The sequence below is a fragment of the Lathyrus oleraceus genome, chromosome 5 (genome assembly GCF_024323335.1).
Source record: "Lathyrus oleraceus cultivar Zhongwan6 chromosome 5, CAAS_Psat_ZW6_1.0, whole genome shotgun sequence".
Lineage (NCBI taxonomy): Eukaryota > Viridiplantae > Streptophyta > Magnoliopsida > Fabales > Fabaceae > Lathyrus > Lathyrus oleraceus.
The window spans coordinates 212844221-212864532 of NC_066583.1; the positions used below are offsets into that span (position 1 = coordinate 212844221).

At 33.9% G+C, this 20312-nt stretch overlaps 1 protein-coding gene across 1 annotated transcript; it reads left to right on the forward strand.

The window, feature by feature from the left end:
• Positions 1–11271: 11271 nt before the first annotated feature.
• LOC127079782 (uncharacterized) lies at positions 11272–12581 on the forward strand. Its single transcript, XM_051020150.1, has 3 exons — positions 11272–11374; positions 11498–11563; positions 12052–12581. The coding sequence occupies exons 1-3, from the start codon at positions 11272–11274 to the stop codon at positions 12579–12581; spliced, it is 699 nt and encodes a 232-aa protein (XP_050876107.1).
• Positions 12582–20312: the final 7731 nt, after the last annotated feature.

A 20312-nucleotide genomic window follows, 5' to 3' on the forward strand; every position in this document is an offset into this window, starting at 1 on the left:
CCCTGTTATCAGGAATGTTTGTTGGTGTTCGTAGATGCTGCAGAGGTATGGCTACAAACCTACTATAACTGTTATGTAATGCCACCGATTAACATTCTTGGGTTACGCACGACACTTTGCATGGAATATTTCAAATTCTAGAATTATGTTTTGAATAACTATAAAAAGATTATTAGTACAAAAATAATAACCAATGCTTTTTTTGTCGTGTTCAATTATAATTTATAAATTGAAATAAGAAATAATTTGAATTCAAAAGTGGAGTTTCAAATATTGTAAACAGGATTAGACCTGGACAGGCTAGTAGCCCAGAGGAAATCCAGTTATAAGTCCAATCACACTATTAAAGCATTGAGAGTAAAGTGCATTCCTACTCTAAAACTTTACATTGGATCTTAATGCTCACCGTTAGATATCATTAGAGTGACTTCTATGTTTTACGTCAAAATAGTAGAAATCCTCACCAAACAATATATATATATATATATATATATATATATATATATATATATATATATATATATATATATATCACGTGAGATTCGACATGTTCTCTCCGATTCATAACTTAATCTATTATTTATTTTCTTATGTATATAAATGTTCAAATGATAATCTTGCACGTCTATCTTTCTATCTATCGAAACACTACTTTACTATTTCACCTAATTCTTTTTTTATTTTCTAGCCAAACAATACCCAATAACAAAATATTGTAAATTGGATCAACGTGTATATGCATCAGTTGTTGGGAAAAAAAATATAGAGAAAAAGGAGGAATACAATCAGAACACAAGAACATAACGTGGAAACTCAAAAACCGAAAAAAACCATGATCTTTCAATAGACAACTAGAAAATAATACTATGTGAAAATTATTACAACATATAGTATATTTTCAACTAACTCAGGCCCCCAGTACACCCACACCTAGAGGTGGCAAAATAAGTTGTGGCTCGTAGGACCGGTCCGCGCACCTACCAAAAACTGATAGGTTGAGTTGGGATTTTGTATCCGCCTACCCGTTCAACCCGTCCCGCCTTAAGCCCGCCAAAAAATGGGCAGATTGACCCACCAACCTAGTTATCAATCACTCAAAATATTTATTTTGATTGGTCGAAGATTAATACTTGAACTATAGTTTTGGAATACTTTTTGATGATTCTATTTTATAAATTTATTTGTGAATATATGCAATATATTTTAAGTAAAATTTGTTTAAAAGATGCTTTATAAAAAAATGTTCTAAAAAATAAATGAAAAATCTAATTGAAATGTAAAAAGAGCCTATTAATCTATTAAAAAATGAAAAATAAATATATAAAAAAACCCGATGCATGCCAACCCGCCACCTTGGCAGGGCGAACTAATCTTTTAAGCCCAATTTCACTTTGCGGGCTTGTCCGCCCCGCCCCCTTTTTTGGTCGGCTTAAGGTGGGGTAGGGCGAGGCGGACGGTCCGTTTTGTCACCCCTACCCACACCCTTCAAAACAAATATTTAACTACATCTCACAACACTCCAATACAAGAGTATAAAAGAACAAAGAAATTCAAATACTTGTTTAAAGTATTTTTCACTAGTGCATCTTGGAATGAAGAATTTAAATCATATATATATATATATATATATATATCATTGGACTCTCTCTTCCTTCACAAAATTAAGCGATGTGGAACTTCAAAGAACTTGTATCCTATATATAGTCTTGGACTTTCTCTTTTTTCATAAAAGTAAGCGATATGAGACTTCTTCAACGTGCATATTTACAACCACCCCGAATAATCTCCACATTGATTGAAAATAATACATAAGTTTTCAATGACTTCACCAACAATCATACTCCACCATAAGGAGTATCAACATGTATATTAAAAAAGAACAATCTTCATCTTGATTGAAAATAATACATAAACTTTCATTGTCTTCACCGACAATCATACTCCATCATAAAGAGTATAGTCACTTGAAGCTTCATCACTCCAAGCATTTTCACATTGTCTTCACCGACAATCGTAGTTTTAAAAACTATCATACTCTTTTATGAAAAATATATTTCACTTGAAGATAAATCACTTTAAGAATTTCCACATTGTCATCACTGACAATCTTATACTTTATCACAAAGAATAAATTTCACTTGAAGTTAAATCACTCCAAGAATCTCACATTGTCTTCACCGACAATCATAGTTTTAAAAATTATCACACTTCATCTAAAAAGAGTATACTTCACTTGAAGTTAAATCACTTCAAGAATTTTCACATGTCGAAAACCATGTTGAAACTTTATGGTACAACTTCCTTGTTGGCAAGAAGTTTTTCAACCACCGATATAATCTTGCATCTTTTGTAATCTTGATTGTACCAACACATTTTTGACTTGAAATTTTCAAGTCAAAAAAATTCTTCCATCAATTTTCTCTAGCCCAAACTGCATAGTGGAATTTGTTATTGCAACTCAACAACTCTTTCACAATACTACGCTTATTTTCTGATGTGGAAGATCCGACAAAACTGCAACCACTGAGCATACTAAGAACACTTGGATCGAACTAAAAGCTCTAATAACAGTTGTTGGGAAAAAACAAACAAACATAAAGAAAAAAGAGGAACACAATCAAAACACAAGAACATACGTGGAAACTCCAAAATCGGAGAAAAAACTATAGTTGTTATCAATAGACAAACTTGAATCCTATATATAGCATTGAACTCTCTTTTCCTTCACAAAACTAAGCGATGTGGAACTTCAAAGAACTTGTATCCTACATATATTCTTGGATTTTCTCTTCATTCACAAAACTAAGCGATGTGAGACTTCTTCAACATATATATTTTCAACCAACCCCAATAATACTGATATTTTGGATATACTCTCAGATTAGTATTTTAAAAATTCGTATTTACTTTTCTTAATATATATATATATATATATATATATATATATATATATATATATATATATATATATATATATATATATATATATATATATATATATATATATATATATATATATATATATATATATATATATATATATATATATATATATTATGGGCTATTTATAAGAAATTGCATACGACATGTGAGATAATATTACATATGCAAAACAAATCAGATTTGTTAGATATATTTGTTTTGTCCATTTTTTTTTGAGACGGACCATAGTTTTAGGCTACAACTCCCTAATGTGTTCCCTTTTCCGTCCTGTCCCGTTTTTTATTAATTTTTGCTTGCACGAGCATTAATATAAATTTTCATTTTTAAAATTAAAAGGTGCAGTGTCGACGAGTTCGTCCTGCTCCTTCCTCTTTTCTTTGCAGGACGGGACAATGTATTAGACTTGTACCTTCAATTATGCTCTCTACTATCGTAAAATGGATTTAAATGAGGTGTGCATGCTCATCTACTATCCCTAGATAAAATTGAAAGAATTTAATGGAGATGTTAATGATTTGATTTAACGTTCATTTTTTATAATAAAAAAATTATCAAAAAATAAATTATATATAAAATAACGAATAAGTTGTCATAAGAAATTTTTAAAGAGATCTATTGTCTCTTGATGAACAAAATTTAAAAATTAAAATCATGTTATTATGAATGATTATTTGTAACGAGAAAGAACAGTCTTAGAGTTCTTTTAATGTTTTTTTGTAACATTTTAACAAACGGATGAAAATATATAGAAAGTTTTATATAAAATGTCCATACGGTTTATTTATATTTTAACCTTCTTGAAGTGTAATCCAAAATTATTTTAATTTGTATTTAGATTTAATTAGAGTTTTATTTAGTTGTTCTTGTGGTATAAATAATGTACTCAAGTTTCAGTTTGTGACATAATTCATCTTATAACCATTTTTCAGTTGAGAGTAAAAGTTAGTTAGAATTCTCTCTCTTCAATCATCTTCATCTTCATCATTCTTATGCACCGAAAATTGGTATCTAGAGCTCCAATTCTGATTCAGAAATGGAAAAAACGAGTGTACATAAGGTGTGTCTGATTGATTCTGCTCATTTAATCCATAGTGAATTGAAGATCTGAATCGAAACAAAATCATATTTCTTGATTTTATGGGATTGGGAAACACTAATGTTGGTGAGATTTGAGTGAATTTGCACAAGAAAAAAGATAAATGGTATCTTGAACACAAAGCTTCCAATATTTAATGGAAATAATTTGAATTGATGGATGATTCAGATGCATGTGTTGTTTGGCACTCAAGATGTTCTTGATCTCGTCAATGATAGTTACACGACGGTTACAGCAGATGCAACTGAAGCACAGATAAACGTGCATAGAGAAATGACAAAGAAGGATCATAAGGCATTATTCTATATCCATTAGTGTGTGGATACAAATGTGTTTGAGAAGATCGATGATTCAACGATGGAGAAGGTTGCTTGGGACACACCGGTACGGTGCTACGGCGGTGATGCATCAATGAAGAAGGTAAAGCTTTAGTCTCTTCGTAAGTAATATGATAATCTCAACATGAAGAAAAATGTGAAGGTACCTGATTACATCTCCAAAGTGATTCTGATCATAAATGAGATGAAATCTTATGGAGAAACTCTCTCTGAACAAGTAATCATTGAAAAGGTACTTAGATCAGTTACTCCTCAGTTTGATTGCATTGTTGTATAAATTTAACACTCTAAGGACCTTAGCACCATGAGAATTGAAGATTTATAGAGTAGTCTAGAGGCATAAGATTTACGTCTGACTGAGAGAAACTCTGAAAGAGAGGTAGAGCAAGCTCTGAAAGTGTCTTCTAGTAAGAAGAATCAGAAGCATTCTTGGTCAGAGGCCAATAAGAGACATGATGGTGGTTATCAGAAGTCAGAAGCCTCCAACTCTAATGAGAAGAAACATCAAAGGGAAAGGAGAAGTTTGACAAGAAGAAGTTTCAATGCAACTATTGTAAGAAGTTTGACCACTTTACTGTTGACTGTTGGTTAAACAAGGAAAGGAAATCAGAAGAAGCAAACATAGCCAGAGGAGATTCTGACGATGAACCTGTGTTTTTTATTATTGATGGCTTCTGAATCTGATGGTGGATATTTGGTAGATTCGGGGTATATGGACATTGATTGCTCAAATCACCTAGCTGGAAATAAATAATGGCTGATTACTTTTGACTCTAGAAAGAGGACAAAAATCAGATGTGTTGATGATAAGTATATGAATGTTGAAGGAATGGGAAATGTCAAAGTCAGAGTGAAGAATGGAAAAATTATTTTGATCAAGGATGTTTGTTATGTTCCTGGCATGAAGAGAAATCGGATGAGTGTAAGTCATCTAATTAAGAATAGCTTCTCAGTTACTATGAAGGACAATCTCTTGAATTTGTATGATTCTGATCAGAAGCTGATTATGCAATCTGAACAGGGAAGCAACAGAACATTCAAAGTGAATGTGGAAAAAACTGAAACTAAACGCCTTAGTGCAAAAGGTGATCAAGAGATTGGGACATCTGAACTTCAGAAGCTTAGGGCCTCTTAGTTCTAAGAAGTTGGTACATGGCATTCCTAAGATTGTGAATCCTGGGAATTCATTTGAGATATGCATGAAAGGAAATCAGTCTAGATTTGCATTTGTATCAGAAGTGGCTTCAAGAGCTAAACATGCTTTGGGAGTAGTGCATTATGATGTATATTGACCATTTGAACTACCTTCACTTGATGGAAACAAGTACTTTATGTCATTTGTGAATGAGTTTACAAGAAAGACATGGGTAACACTCATTAAGTTTAAGTATGATGTGTTTGCTGAATTTCAGAAGTTCAAGGTGAAGGCTGAAAGATAAAGTGGTCAGAAGTTGAAAGTTTTCAGAACTGGTGGTGGAGGTGAGTACAACTCATCAGATTTCAAAAGGTTTTTTAAAGATAATGGGGTTAATCATGAGGTGAAATCTCCATATACTCCACAACACAATAGTCTTGCTGAAAGAAGAAATATGACTTTTCTTGATATGACAATGAGCATGCTGGAGGAGAAGAAGCTCCCTCAGAACTTGTGGGGAGAAGTTGTTGACACTGCTGGATATGTGTTCAACATGTGTCCAACCAAGAAGTTGGAGGAAACTATTCCTTGTAAGAAGTGGACTGGTGATAAGAAAAGTGTGAGTCATTTCAGAGTATTTGGTTATGTTAGTTACAAACATGTTCCAGATGATACAATAAAGAAGTTGGATGATAAAAGAAAGGTAATGTTACTGAATGAGTACCATATTACACATGCTTATAATCTTTATTGTCCGGTCACTAACAAGGTGGAAGTCATCAAAGATGTCATTGTGAAGGAATTTGAAGCATGAGATTGGAACAAGTCTCGATCCAACTCGGGTGCAGTGTTAACACCTGAGTTAACTTTTGAAGATATTTCAGACTCTGAAGGAGAATCTGTCTCTGAAGGAGATTTTGCCTATGAAGATGAGTCAAAGTGTGAAGGTGACTTTGATGTTGAAGTAAAGTCTGAAGGTGAGTCTGACTCTGAAGGTGAATCTGATTATGATCCAGGTTCTGATAATGATTCAAACTCTGGTGGTAATCCATCCTCTGAAGGTAGTCCAGCCTTTGAAGGCAGTCTATCATCTGATATTGTTCTAGCATATGAAGAAGATTACGAACAAGTTAAGAGACCACAAAGAATAATACAAATACCAAGAATATTTGCAACGTTTGGCATGTTGCAACATACTGAGATAGAATCTGAAAGGGAAGTTATTCAGTGTGTTATGTTGGTAGACTTTGAACAAGTTAGTACTTAAGAAGATCTCAAGAAGAAAGTTTGGATGAATGCCATGAAAGAAGAAGTTGAGGCTATAGAAAGAAACAAAACTTAGGAGTGGACTGAGCTTCCAAAGAACAAGAAAGTCATCAACATGAAATGGGCTTACAAGTTAAAATTGAAGCAAGATGGATTAATTGGAAAACACAAAGCAAGGTTAGTAGCTAGAGGATTTCTACAAAAATATGGATTAGATTACTTTTGGTGATTGTTATAGCTGCTAATAGAAATTGGCATCTGATGCGTTTAGATGTGAAATCTGCATTTCTGAATGGTCCTTTACAAGAGGAAGTTTATGTGTCACAATCTCCTGGATTTGTAAAAAAGAATCAGGAAGGGATGATGTACAAGTTTCATAAAGCCTTGTATGGTTTGAAACAAGCTCCTAGAGCTTGGAATTTGAAAATTGATTTATTTTTCAAGCTTGAAGGATTCAGAAAATGTGAGATGGAGTATGGTGTTTATGTTCAGCATATATCTGATAGGAATATGATTTTGGTGTGTCTCTATGTTAATGATATATTGCTAACAGGGAGATTTTTATATGAGATAGTCAAGTTCAAGAAGGTGCTGATGAATGAGTTTGAGATGACTGATCTAGGAAATATGGTATATTTTCTAGGGATGGAGATTTTGTACTCTGATAGGGGTATAATTTTGCATCAGCTAAAATATGAACTTGGGATTTCGAAGAGATTTAAGATAATAAATTGCAAGTCTGCAATCACACATGCTGAAACAAATCACAAGCTGGATTCTGATGTTGAGGGTGATGATGTAGATGCTACAACTTTTAAATAGTTGGTGGACTCATTGAGATATCTCTGTAACACTAGACCTGACATTTGTTATGCAGATGGAATGATGACTAGATTTATGAATAAACCAAATTAGTCACATTACCAAGTTGTTATCAGGATACTGGGGTATATTAAGGGGACTCTGAGGTATGGAGTTTTGTTCCATTCTGGTGCCAAATATGACTCATAGCTGATATGTTATTCAGACTCTAATTGGTGTGGAAATAGAGTTGACAGAAGAAGTACTTCTGGATATTTCTTCAAGTATCAGAGAGGTTTCATTTCTTCGTGCTCCAAGAAGCAATCAATGGTTGTTAACCTGTGAAGCTGAGTATATTGCATGTGTTTTGTATGTGTATCAAGTTGTTTGGATTATGAACTTATTGTAGGATCTAAAGATCAAGATGAGCAAGCTTGTGAGGTTGATGATTGACAACAAATTAGCTATAAGCCTTACCAAGAATTCAATGTTGCATGGAAGAAACAATCACATTGACACGAAGATCCATTTTCGGCGCAATTAGGTTCAGAATGGAGTGCTTGAAGTTGTTCATTATAGCACTCAGAAGAAACTTGCAGAAGTGCTTACTAAAGTTATCAAGACTGGATACTTTATCCATTTGAGGGATAAAATTGTTGCTGTTTATTTTAGTCTTGAATGTGAATTAAGGGATACTGTTGAAGTGTAATCCAAATTCATTTTAAGTTGCATTTAGATTTAATTAGAGTTTTATTTAGTTATTTTTGTGATATAAATACTGAAATCAAGTCTCATTTTGTAACATAATTTATCTCGTAACCATTTTCAATTGAGAGTAAAAGTTAGTTAAAATTCTCTCTTTCATCATCTTCGCCTTCATCATTCTTGTGCACTAACAAACCTCTTAGTTTTTGGAAAATAAACTCTAGAAAAACATTAGTTAATAGAACTTTAAGGTATTCTTTAAGTCTTTAAATACATACACCTATTATATATTTTATTTTTGTTAAAAAAAACAATGTAATTAATTGTACATGTTATGCATGGATTAACCCAAATTGTTATTTGTATGTATATAAGTTAAGTTTGACTCTTACATATTTTAAAATACTAAATGATATGCTTCTAATTATAGAAACCTTTTAAAACTATTCTTAAATTACTTTTTAATTTATAATATTTAATTGAATTAAAAAAAACAAATTGATAATATTAATAAGAGGTATATTTAAAAAACAATTAGATAATGTACTTGTGTAGTTGAAAAAATATATCTTGCTAATAGATTGATAGAATATGATATATCATGATATATATATATATAATTAACAAGATACACCGGTGCTCAAATTATATTAGGATATGGAATTTCATGCTAAGTAATTTTTCATTCCCTTTTTATGTTTAAAAAGATCTTTTCCCATATCCAATAACAATAATTGAGGTAGACAATGACATTTGTCCATATAGAAGCATTTTAACATTTGTTCTATATAAAATGCTTGATGGACACAAATTCCATTATCCAAATGATCAATTTGAAATCCTAGACAAAATTTATCTTTTTCAGGTCCTTATTCTCAAATTATATCTTTAAGAAATTTATAGATTTTTGGAAATTCTTCAGAAATTTTAAAAATATTTATATCATCAACATAGATAAAAATTATTAAAAAAATATTTTTCATATATTTTCATAAAAATTCAATAGCAAATAAATTTATTTGCATATCTCTCCCTGAGTAAATAGAGTCTTATTTAATTTCATGAAGTAGTCTTTTCATGATCTAAAATTATGTATCTAAGCTAGATTAAAACTTTTAGGAAGTATGATATAAACATCACTATCAAATGAATCTTAAAAATTAACTAATAACATCACTCATGTGCAAAAATAAGCCCTTCATAAACTATATGACTAACTAAATATGAAAAAGTATTTCCATTCATTACATGGGAATATACCTCCTCATCAAAATTAATCTTAAGTTATTGTCGATGTTATATACAAAGTCATTTGTCGATGTTAGACTTAATTTCGTATTTGTGTGTTTTCAATTACTAAGTATTCGTACAATTGACTTTAGACATCTAAAAAATAATCTTTAAATCTGTTTTTTATGAACATATGCTACATGTTGTTCATTATAAATTTTTATAGTATATGTGATACTTATCAAAAACTTTTTGAAATTTTAGAAAATAAAATCCAGTCTAATTGAGAAAATAATTTCACAAATTTTTAATTTTAAGCAGACAATAAACATATACATTATCTTTTAGTCGTTGTAACAATTAGTGTCATAAACTATTTAAATAGTTTGTATGATTGGTCTATTGATTCACAAATATCACTTTATATATGTTACGAAGAAAAAAAATAATTTCTAAAAACATTGATTTTAGCTTCCTTTAAAAACTAATAACATGCGAAGTTTATTAAAATGAAGAAATTTCTGATTTTTCAATATATATTTCTAGTAAAAAAGAAATAAAAATTTTAATTAATTTTTGCATCATAATTCATCTTAGATGTCTCAATCGATTTTGCCAACATCACACTTATAACATTTATAACCATATGAGTCGACATTTATAACCATATGACTCGAAAGTAAAGTTAAGAAACTAAAAAAAAATATTTGACCATATATTTATAAATGAGAACAAATAAATTTTAAATTTATTTAAAGAAAATAAAAGAATAAATGCATTTAGTAGTACTCCTCTGTAATCCACTTTACCATTTCACACATATTAAAGAAAAGAATAAATAAAATAAAAAGAATAATATTTTTATTAAATATTAAAAATGGATGAAAATAATATTAATTAAAGAATAAAATTAAAAAATATACATTAAAAATTAAAATAAATCATTAATTTTAAAACACTTTTTATTTTAAATATATTACTCAACATGGGACGGAATGAATATTAATGTATGATAAACATGATTACAGTAAGGTAGATTTTGTCTGGGGTCTGAATGATACTATTAATGTATGATGTCGGACCACAAACCAAAATATTACATGTCTGTTGCTGTTGGTCATTGGTGAATCCTTTTGCCGTCTTCCCGTACGTGTGGGCTAGGAAACTAGAACTAGTAGTACTAGAGAATTATGGATAAAACTTTACTACTTTAGGAACTTTCTTAACTTATGCTTATGTTCAATTTTAAAATTGTAATCAAAAGACATGCTTTTACACTACCGGTAGAGGTAGGTATATCCATCCGTCTGAAAATAAAATTGGAGGAACCAGTTACTTTAAGGGACGAGCAATGATCAAAGTTTAAGAAAATGAAAAGGCTCGTTATCCTTTTACGACAAAGAGATAATTAACGGGGTACCAAAATACCATGTCCCCGTAATGGTGAAGGTTGTTATGTCGGGTTTTGAGGTCCTTCGCATGCTAGTAAACTAAATGAGTTTGCGTTAGATTATGTATGGTGAGATATTCAACACTATGTAGCTTCCTCGATACTTGCGACCAATCATGGAGGCGACCTCTAGAGGTTTGAAGGCTCTAACACTATGCTTTATGGGTGCATAGAGCTACCGATCAAGTTTGGAAAATTTAAGACTAAAGACACTATAAAAGATTTTCAGTAATCAACAACAAAGGATAGGTATGACCCAGAGGGTGCTCATGTATGGATGAAAGAGATTGAAAATATTTTCCGAGTAATGGCATGTACTGAAGGGTGGAAGGTATTGTTTGGTACTCACATGTTGTCTGAGGAAGTTGAGGATTGGTGGGATAATGCACGCCAGAGACTAGAGGTTACTGGTACTGAGGTTACCTGAGCTGTATTCAGAGTGCAGTTTCTGGAGAAGTACTTTCCTAAGTATGTGTTTAGCAAGAAAGAGATTGAATTCATTGAGTTGAAGTAGATAAATTCGAGAATTGCAGAGTATGCTGCAAAGTTTGAAGAGCTGGTGAAATTTTGTCCGCATTATTATAGTGATGCTGATGAAGGTTCGAAATGTATCAAGTTTGAGAGTGGGTTGCATCCTAAGATCAAACAAGTTGTTGACTACTAGGAGATCCATCATTTTTCTATATTGGTGAATAAGTGCAGAATCTATAAGGAAGACAACAGAGCCCCGTTTGCATATTAAAAGAGTATTGGTGAAAAGAAAGGGAATGGTCTGTTTCAAGGAAAGTCGTATGTGACTACTGTTGACAAGGGAAAACATAAATCTACATTTGAGAAGAAGCCTAGTAGGGGAGGAGCTCCTGTTTTGGTCTAGTGTTATAGGTGTGGTGTGATAGGTCATCATACCAATGAGTGCCCCAGTATTTAGAAGAAGTGTTACAAGTGTGGGAAGATAGGGCACCTCATTGCTGATTGTAAAATGTTGTGACTTGCTACAATTGTGGGGAGCAAGGCCATATCAATACTAATTTCCAGAAGCTGAAGAAATCCCAATATGGAGGAAAGTTTTTTTCCTTGTTATGGATAGAGACTACTAGTGCTGACATGTTAATTCGAGGTACATGTTTTATCAATGATATCCCTCTGATTGCAATTATTGACACGGATGCAACACATTCTTTTATTTCGCTTAATTGTGCTAAGAGATTGGATCTACAGTTGTCTTCTATTATTGGAAGTATTGTTATTGATACCCCATTCAATGGTTCAGTAACTATATCATTGGTGTGTTTGAAGTGTCCTCTGACTATTTATGGTAAGAGTTTTGTGATAGACTTAGTATGCCTACATTTGAGTCTGCTTGATGTTATCCTCGGAATGGACTTGTTGGAGTTCAACCGTGTTAATGTCAACTGGTTTTCCAAGACCTTAATGTTTCCAGTGATGGGAGGAGATAGAGAGTTGATGTTTGTGGCTGCTCAGAAAGTAGAAGAATTCTTAAAAGAGGAGGCACAAATGTTTTCCTTGTTTGCTTCTTTGGGAATCGACAGTAAAGTTATGATGCAAGAGCTTCTAGTCGTGTGTGATTTTCCCAAAGTGTTTCCAGAGCGTGAGTAGGAGTTTGATATAGATTTAGTAGCTGGTACTAGTCCTATACCGATGGCTACTTATAGAATGTTCACTTCAGAGTTAAGCGAGTTGAAGAAACAGTTAGAAGAGTTACTTGAGAAGAAGTTTGTATCCCCTAGTGTTTCACCGTGGGAAGCACCGGTGTTAGTAGTTAAGAAGAAGAATGGTAGCATGAGGTTATGTGGTGATTATCGACAGCTGAATAAAGTGATAATTAAGACAAGTATCCACTTTCGAGGATCGCCAATCTAATATATCAGTTAGTGGGCACTTGTGTTTTCAGCAAGATTGATTTGATGTTAAGATATCATCAAATTTGAGTGAAACCGAGAGATATCCTGAAGACAACATTAAGAATGAGGCATGATCATTACGAGTATTTGGTAGTGTCATATGATGTATCCGACGCACGTGGAGTTTTCATGGAGTACATGAATCAAAATTTCCATCCGTACTTAGACTAGATTGTGGTTGTATTAATTGACAATATTCTGATATATTTGAAGTCAGATGAAGATCATGTAGAACGTTTGAGAATCGTGTTGCAAGCCTTGAGAGAAAAGAAGTTGTATGCAAAGTTATCTCAGTGTGAGTTATGGATGAAGAAAGTGAGTTTCTTAGGCCATGTGATTTCTAGTGGAGGTATTATTGTTGATCCGTTGAAGGTTGATGTTGTGTTACAATGGGAAACTTCAAAATTTGTTACTGATATCATAAATTTTCTAGGTTTAGCTAGTTACTACAAAATGTTTATTGAAGGTTTTTCGAAGTTGGCGATGCCTTTGACTCAGTTGACTCGAAATGGTCAAGCATATATGGTGGATGCTTTGTGTAAAGAGAGTTTTATAGAACTTAAGAAGAAATTGACGTCTTCTCCTGTATTGATTTTGTAGAATCCGAGTGAGTCTTTTGTTATGTATTTTGATGCTTCCGTGATGGGTCTGAGTGGTGTGCTAATGTGGAATAGATAGATTGTGGCTTACACTTATAGATAATTGAAGGTTCACGAGAGGAATTATTCTAAGCATGATCTGGAATTGGCTGCAATTGTGTTTGTACTTAAGATTTGGAGAAATTACCTATTTGGTTCCAGATTTGAAGTGTTTAGTGAACACAAGAGTTTGAAGTACTTATTCGATCAGAAAGAGTTGAATATGAGACAGAAGAGGTGGCTCAAATTTCTAAAGGACTATGATTTTGGTTTGAATTACCATCTTGGTAAAGCAAATATGGTAGTTGATGCTTTGAGTAGAAAGTCATTGCATATGTCGATGCTTATGGTTTGAGAGTTAGAGTTGATTAAACAATTCTGGTATTTGAGTTTAGTATGTGAAAGGACTCGTAATAGCATGATGTTGGGAATGTTGAAGTTGACTAGTGGTATTCTTGAAGATATCAGGGAAGGTCAAAAGATCGGCTTAGGGTTGGTTTACCGATTGGTGTTAATTAATCAAGGTCAAGATGGTTATTTCAGAATCGATGAGAATGGTGTGATAAGATTCAGAGATAGAGTTTGTGTACCACATGTTCCCGAACTTAAGAAGAGTATTCTCGAGGAAGGTCATAGAAGTGGCTTGAGTATTCATCTCAATGCTACTAAAATGTATCATGACTTGAAGAAGTTGTTTTGGTGGCCAGGAATGAAGAAAGAAATTGTTGAGTTCGCGTATGCTTATTTGACTTGCTAGAAGTCAAAGATTAAGTATCAGTTGTTGGGTTTGATGCAGTCGTTGTCTATTCATGAGTGGAAGTAGGACAACATTTCGATGGACTTTGTGTCTGGGGTTCCCCAGATAGTGAAGAATTGTGATACCATTTGGGTTGTTGTGGATAGGTTGACTAAGTCGGCTCACTTCATCTGATTCGACTTAATTATCCATTAGAGAGGCTAGTAGAGTTATATACCAAGAAGATTATCAGTTTGCATGGGATTCCATCCAGTATTGTATATGACAGGGGATCTGAGGTTTATGTCGAGGTTCAGGCAGAGTTTGTAGAAGGATTTGCATACGAAGCTACGTTTGAGTTTTGCTTATGACTCGCAGACAGATGGTCAGCAGAAATCACTATTAAATCCTTAGAAGACTTGTTAAGGGCTTGTGTGCTTGAACAATGAGGTTCTTGGGATAGATTTTTACCATTGACCGAGTTTACCTACAACAATAATTTCCATCCAAGCATTGGAATGGCACCGTTTGAGGTGTTGTATGGTAGAAGGTGTGAGACATCTTTATGTTGGTATGAGTCAGACGTGGGTGTTGTAATTGTCTTGGAGATTGTCCAACAGACCATGGGTCTGCAGTGGGTTCATATACTTGTGTTAATGGTTTAAAAATGCAAACTTTGATTTTTTTTTCTGATTTTGTGGATGTCTTGGGGTACTGTGTACTCTATTAGTTATTGTTTTAAATTATGTTTGGTATGATTTAACGATTAAACATGATTTTAATCGAACTTGTGAAGTAATTGATGAATGATGGATATGTGTATACATGATGATGGCGTTGTGATGATTTCTGTGGATTATTATGATCATAATTGGTTGTATGAGCATGAGTTATGTTGTTGAATTCATAGTATGTTGTTAAGGGATGATAGTTCGGCATGGGAACTATTATCGTTGGGTCAATGCATGTTTTGTTTATTGTCTGGAGGGGACTTTAAACATTATGTTATTGTTTCATTGGTGTGTTGTTACATGCATTCATTATGTCGTTGTTGTTTATGGAAGAGGCAAGTTGCAATCCAAGCAGGGTGGATTGGTGACTTGTCCTGAATCTGAGAAGGGTAGATTCAGGGTTAGAGCAGGGTGAACCTGGTTCCTAAGTGAACCAAATGATGAGAATTTAGTACTACATGCATATGAGTCTAGTTGAAGTTGAGAGTCGCATTGCATAATTAAATGATGAATATGTGATTGCTTTGTGTATGTTGATGGATTGGGTGTGAGAATGATGTTGTTTGATTGTTGTTGAATATGTAGATGTTTGAATTCTACCTTGCAGTTATAGCGTTAATTTGTTAATATGAATTCTCACCCCCATTGCTTTGATGCTATTCACCATGGACATCTTGCAGATACTCAGGAGTAGCGTTGTTGTGAGTGAGAAATAACTCTTGGATTTATTTTCATTAGTTATCGCTTTTATCAAGTCGTAATGCTCTAATTTTGTAACACTGTGGGTGAACGATGTTTCATTTATCATGTTTGATATTGATGTGCTTATTTTGCTGGAGTTTAAGAACTATTATGTTGAGTTGTTCTTGAAGTTGCTGAGAGTTGGATATTAAAATATCTTTTGAAATCGTTTGTGAAAAATTAAGTCTTTATTAGACCCAATTTGAAGTTTATATGCGTTATTACTGTGTTTTACATGATTATGCTACGATGATACCCTGAGTGGAGGTGAGCATATGATGATAGGTGTTGTATGTTGTTTATTTTCGTTGCATGTTTTTGAAGGATTGTCGTTGGTGACACATTAAATTATCAAGTGATCCTTTATTTATAAGTTTCGGGGTTTAGGGTGTTACATTATGCCCCAGGGATGTGTTCAAATAGATACCATTCAAAGATACGATGGAAGTAAAAATAGATGACATGATAATAAAGCCTAACAAAGAATAAAATCGTACCATTCATCTAGAGGTTGTGTTCAAATAGATATGGAAGTACAAAATATGGTTGGACCCTTAGAAATGCATGTTGGTGTTAGAATGAGGAGGTTCTTGGGGTACTACTTCATTGAGAGAGTGGTCGAGTTCAACCCTGACAAAGGTAAGGTTATTATATATATATGGTTGTCTCTAAACAAATTGAATGATACAATGGCTAAATGAGATGTTGATTTCCTTCTCAAGGTTCTTTGCTAGGTCAGCCCATCACACACTAACATTCTATAATATATTAAGGAATGAGACAAATTTTGAATGGATGTCGGAGCGTGAGGCTGTATTTGTGAAACTCAAGGATGTTCTAGCCTACCCCGCCCCTCATCTTGTCTTAACCAGGCTCAGTGCATGTGAAAACTTATTTATTTTATTTATGCGTGTCAACAAAAGGCATAACGGGTGATTCTAGTTCAAAAAGATGAGGAATCTGATATATCAGTTTTTTTCATTGGCAAAGTATTGCATGGGTCAGAAAGAAGATCTCAGAAGTTAGAAAAGATTGCACTAACACTCATAAAAACTACCTTCATATTGAGACAATATTCCCAACACAACACATTACAATAAAAATGATTACTTGATTAGGCATATGTTGTTTAGACCAGATCTTGTCAAAAGAATATCAAAGTGGGTTATGGGCCTTTCTGAATTTTACATAACTTTCGAACTTCTAAAATTCCTAAAGGTCTAAGTTTTGACAAACTTTGTAGTTTAGACTACGTTAAAAGCACCCAATGCATTGTCTAGAGGCATATTATATGTGGATGGATCTTCTAACAAGTGCAATATGGTTGAGATCTTGTTAGAAAATGATAACGGGTTTGCAATCGAGGTGTCACTAAGGTAAATCATATAAAAATAAGAGTATGAAGTTGATTTGGATAGTCTTTAAATGACCTTGGAGATGGGAGTCAATAATGTGGTACTTAAGTCTGAATCTTAGTTACTGACACCCTAAATCAAAGGGGATTACCATGAAAATGGAGGGAAATTTAGGGGAAGATATTTTTTCTAAACACCATGGAAAATTTTACTACGGTTGAAACTCAACACAAACCTATGGATGGGAATTCAAGGGAAGATATATTTTCTAAACTATCCAACTAAAAGACAAGAGATTAAACAAGACAGAAATACATGAAACTCCAACCTCTCCCAATATCACTAGCAAGATAACCAGAGTGGTTTCTGAAGGAGAATTGCCATCCAAGGCGCAACGGAATTTAAAAATGTCTCCTTTAATGATCCTTACGAATGGGCATGATCAGTGATAGAATCGTTACCTCTTGTGGCGATCACGAATGTTAAATGATGACAACGTCTCTACTCAGTCCACACGAACGGATTCCTTCAGTCTCAGTGCTAGCTGCTATGAATGAAGGCTTTGAGTGAGAGAGAGAGAGAGAGAGGGAAACTAAGTTCCAATTAGAGTTACAATGCTTCTACCCAAGGGTTCTATTTATAGAACCACTTGTGTGGGCTTCAAGCTAAAAAGCCCACTTAAGTGTATTTTGGCCCATATCTCATAATATGCCAAAATCACTTAAGTATTTGGTACCTTACCATATTTCGTATTCTACTTAAGTACATCATACCTTACGATGTTCTATAATTCACTTAAGGGCACCGTACATTACGGTATTCCTTAGTTACTCTATCTCTCATCAATCCGTCCTTTGTGTGTGACCCTATAGGTTTTCGCGGCATTGGCAATTATATTAAATCACGTATTTAACATAATAAACAGTGAGTGGTATCTAGCAACACATCACTGCTACCCAAGACACGAAAATGTCATGTGATCTGACAAGTCCTTCTGTGATAATAATTATGTGTATAATTACCCCTTTGCCCTTATGTCTATATTGAACACAAGACATAGACCGTGTCATCCTTGTCCAGTTCAATATTGGGTCCATAGACATTTATCCTGTTATGCAGGATGGGAAAATTCCATTTAGGACACTCATGTCCCTCAGCATGCTTTGTGGAGTACCCATCAACTGTCTTTATGGTTATCCAGTTACGGACAATGTTGGATCAGTAATAAAGCACTCGACTCTACATCTAGGGTCCATAGTGGTTTCAGGTCGAAGAGTGGTATACACCATTATCACCATGAGAATAACTTATGACACTTTGCGTAACATTCTATATAGTATTCTCATAGCGGGTCAATCCGGTATAAATATTACTCTTAATATTCATACCTATGTTTAAGACTTGATAACTCTTTATCCATGATCCATGAGATGTGATCATCAGTCTACAAACATAATAGTCTTAATGCTTTAATGTTATCCCACTTCACAATAAAGCTCGACTACGGATACTTTAAGAATAGTGTCCTTATGTTTAATGTGATCTCATGATTAAGTCATACTTGATACATTAAACGGACTATCTATTCTAGGGACTTTATTGAACAAACATAATAAAGAAAAAACCTTTTATTATTAATAAATAATTCGATACAAGTACCAAAAGTATTTGCCTCTAGGGCTTACACCAATAATCTCCCACTAGCACTAGAGCCAATCAGGCATACCCCTAATGCCCATTGATCTAGTATGGCCATCATGCTTCTGCTATGCAAGAGGCTTTGTCAGTGGGTCATCAATATTGTCAAGTGTTGGTACTCTACATATTTTCACATCTCCTCTATCTATTATCTCTCAAATGAGGTGATAACGCCTAAGTATGTGTTTGGATCGTTGGTGAGATCTAGGCTCCTTAGCTTGTGCGATAGCACCATTGTTATCACAATAGAGACCAATCGGATCCACAATGCTAGGGACTATGCCAAGTTCACTAAGGAACTTTTTATCCAAACAACTTCCTTTGCTGCACTTGAGGCAGTAATATACTCGGCCTCGGTTGTAGAATCAGCAACTGTATCTTGCTTTGAACTTTTCTAGCTCACAGCGTCACCATTTAAGCAAAACACATAACCATTGGAATCATTCATATTAAAGCGTCTCAACACTTTGTCTATGTAATCTGACTTAGGCCAAGCATTTTGTGATCTATCTCTATAGATTCTGATTCCTAATATATAGGCTGCTTCACCTAGGTCCTTCATAGAAAAGCATTTCCCCAACCAAGACTTTACTTGTTGCAGGGTAGGGATATCATTTCCAATGAGCAATATGTCATCTACATATAATACCAGGAAAACGATCATGCTCCCACTAACCTTCTTGTAGACACAGGGCTCATGTTCGCACTTGATCCATGAGTAATACATCACCTTGATCAGTTATGAGGTATCAATATCTCTCAGGTAGGTGACATATCCTGCCTGACCTACGCTGGTCTTGTTCTACTTGAGCAGGTTGCTCTTTACACAACTATTTGTGTTTCCTGCTCTAATTCCTCCATAGGTGTATCAATGCTTTGTGATTCTTGAATTTCTTCAAGTTCTACTTTCCTCCCACTGATTCCTTTGGAAATAAAATCCTTTTCTAGGAAAACTCCAGTTCGAGCGACAAACATTTTTCCCTCAGAAGGATTGTAGAAGTAATACCCTCTTGTTTCTTTAGGATACCCCACAAATAAGCATTTGTCAGATTTGGGCTCAAGCTTAGTTGAAATTTGTCGTTTCACATAAACTTCGCAACCCCAAATCTTCATGTAAGACATATGTGGTTTCTTACCACTCCATATCTCATATGGTGTCTTCTCAACCTTTTTGGATGGAACACGGTTAAGTGTGTAAGCTGCTGTCAATAGTGCATGTCCCTAAAAGGAGTCTGGAAGATCGGCGTGACTCATCATGGATCGGACCATGTATAACAGGGTTCAATTTCTTCTCTCAGATACACCATTCCATTGCGGTGTTCTAGGAGGAGTGAGTTGGGATAGGATCCCACACTCTTTCAGATGGTCATCAAACTCTAGGCTTAAATACTCACCACCTCGATCTGATCGAAGAGTTTTAATATTCTTACCTAGTTGGTTTTGTACTTCATTCTTGAATTCCTTGAACTTTTCAAAGGACTCTGATTTTTGTTTCATTAAATACACATAACCATATCTACTGAAATC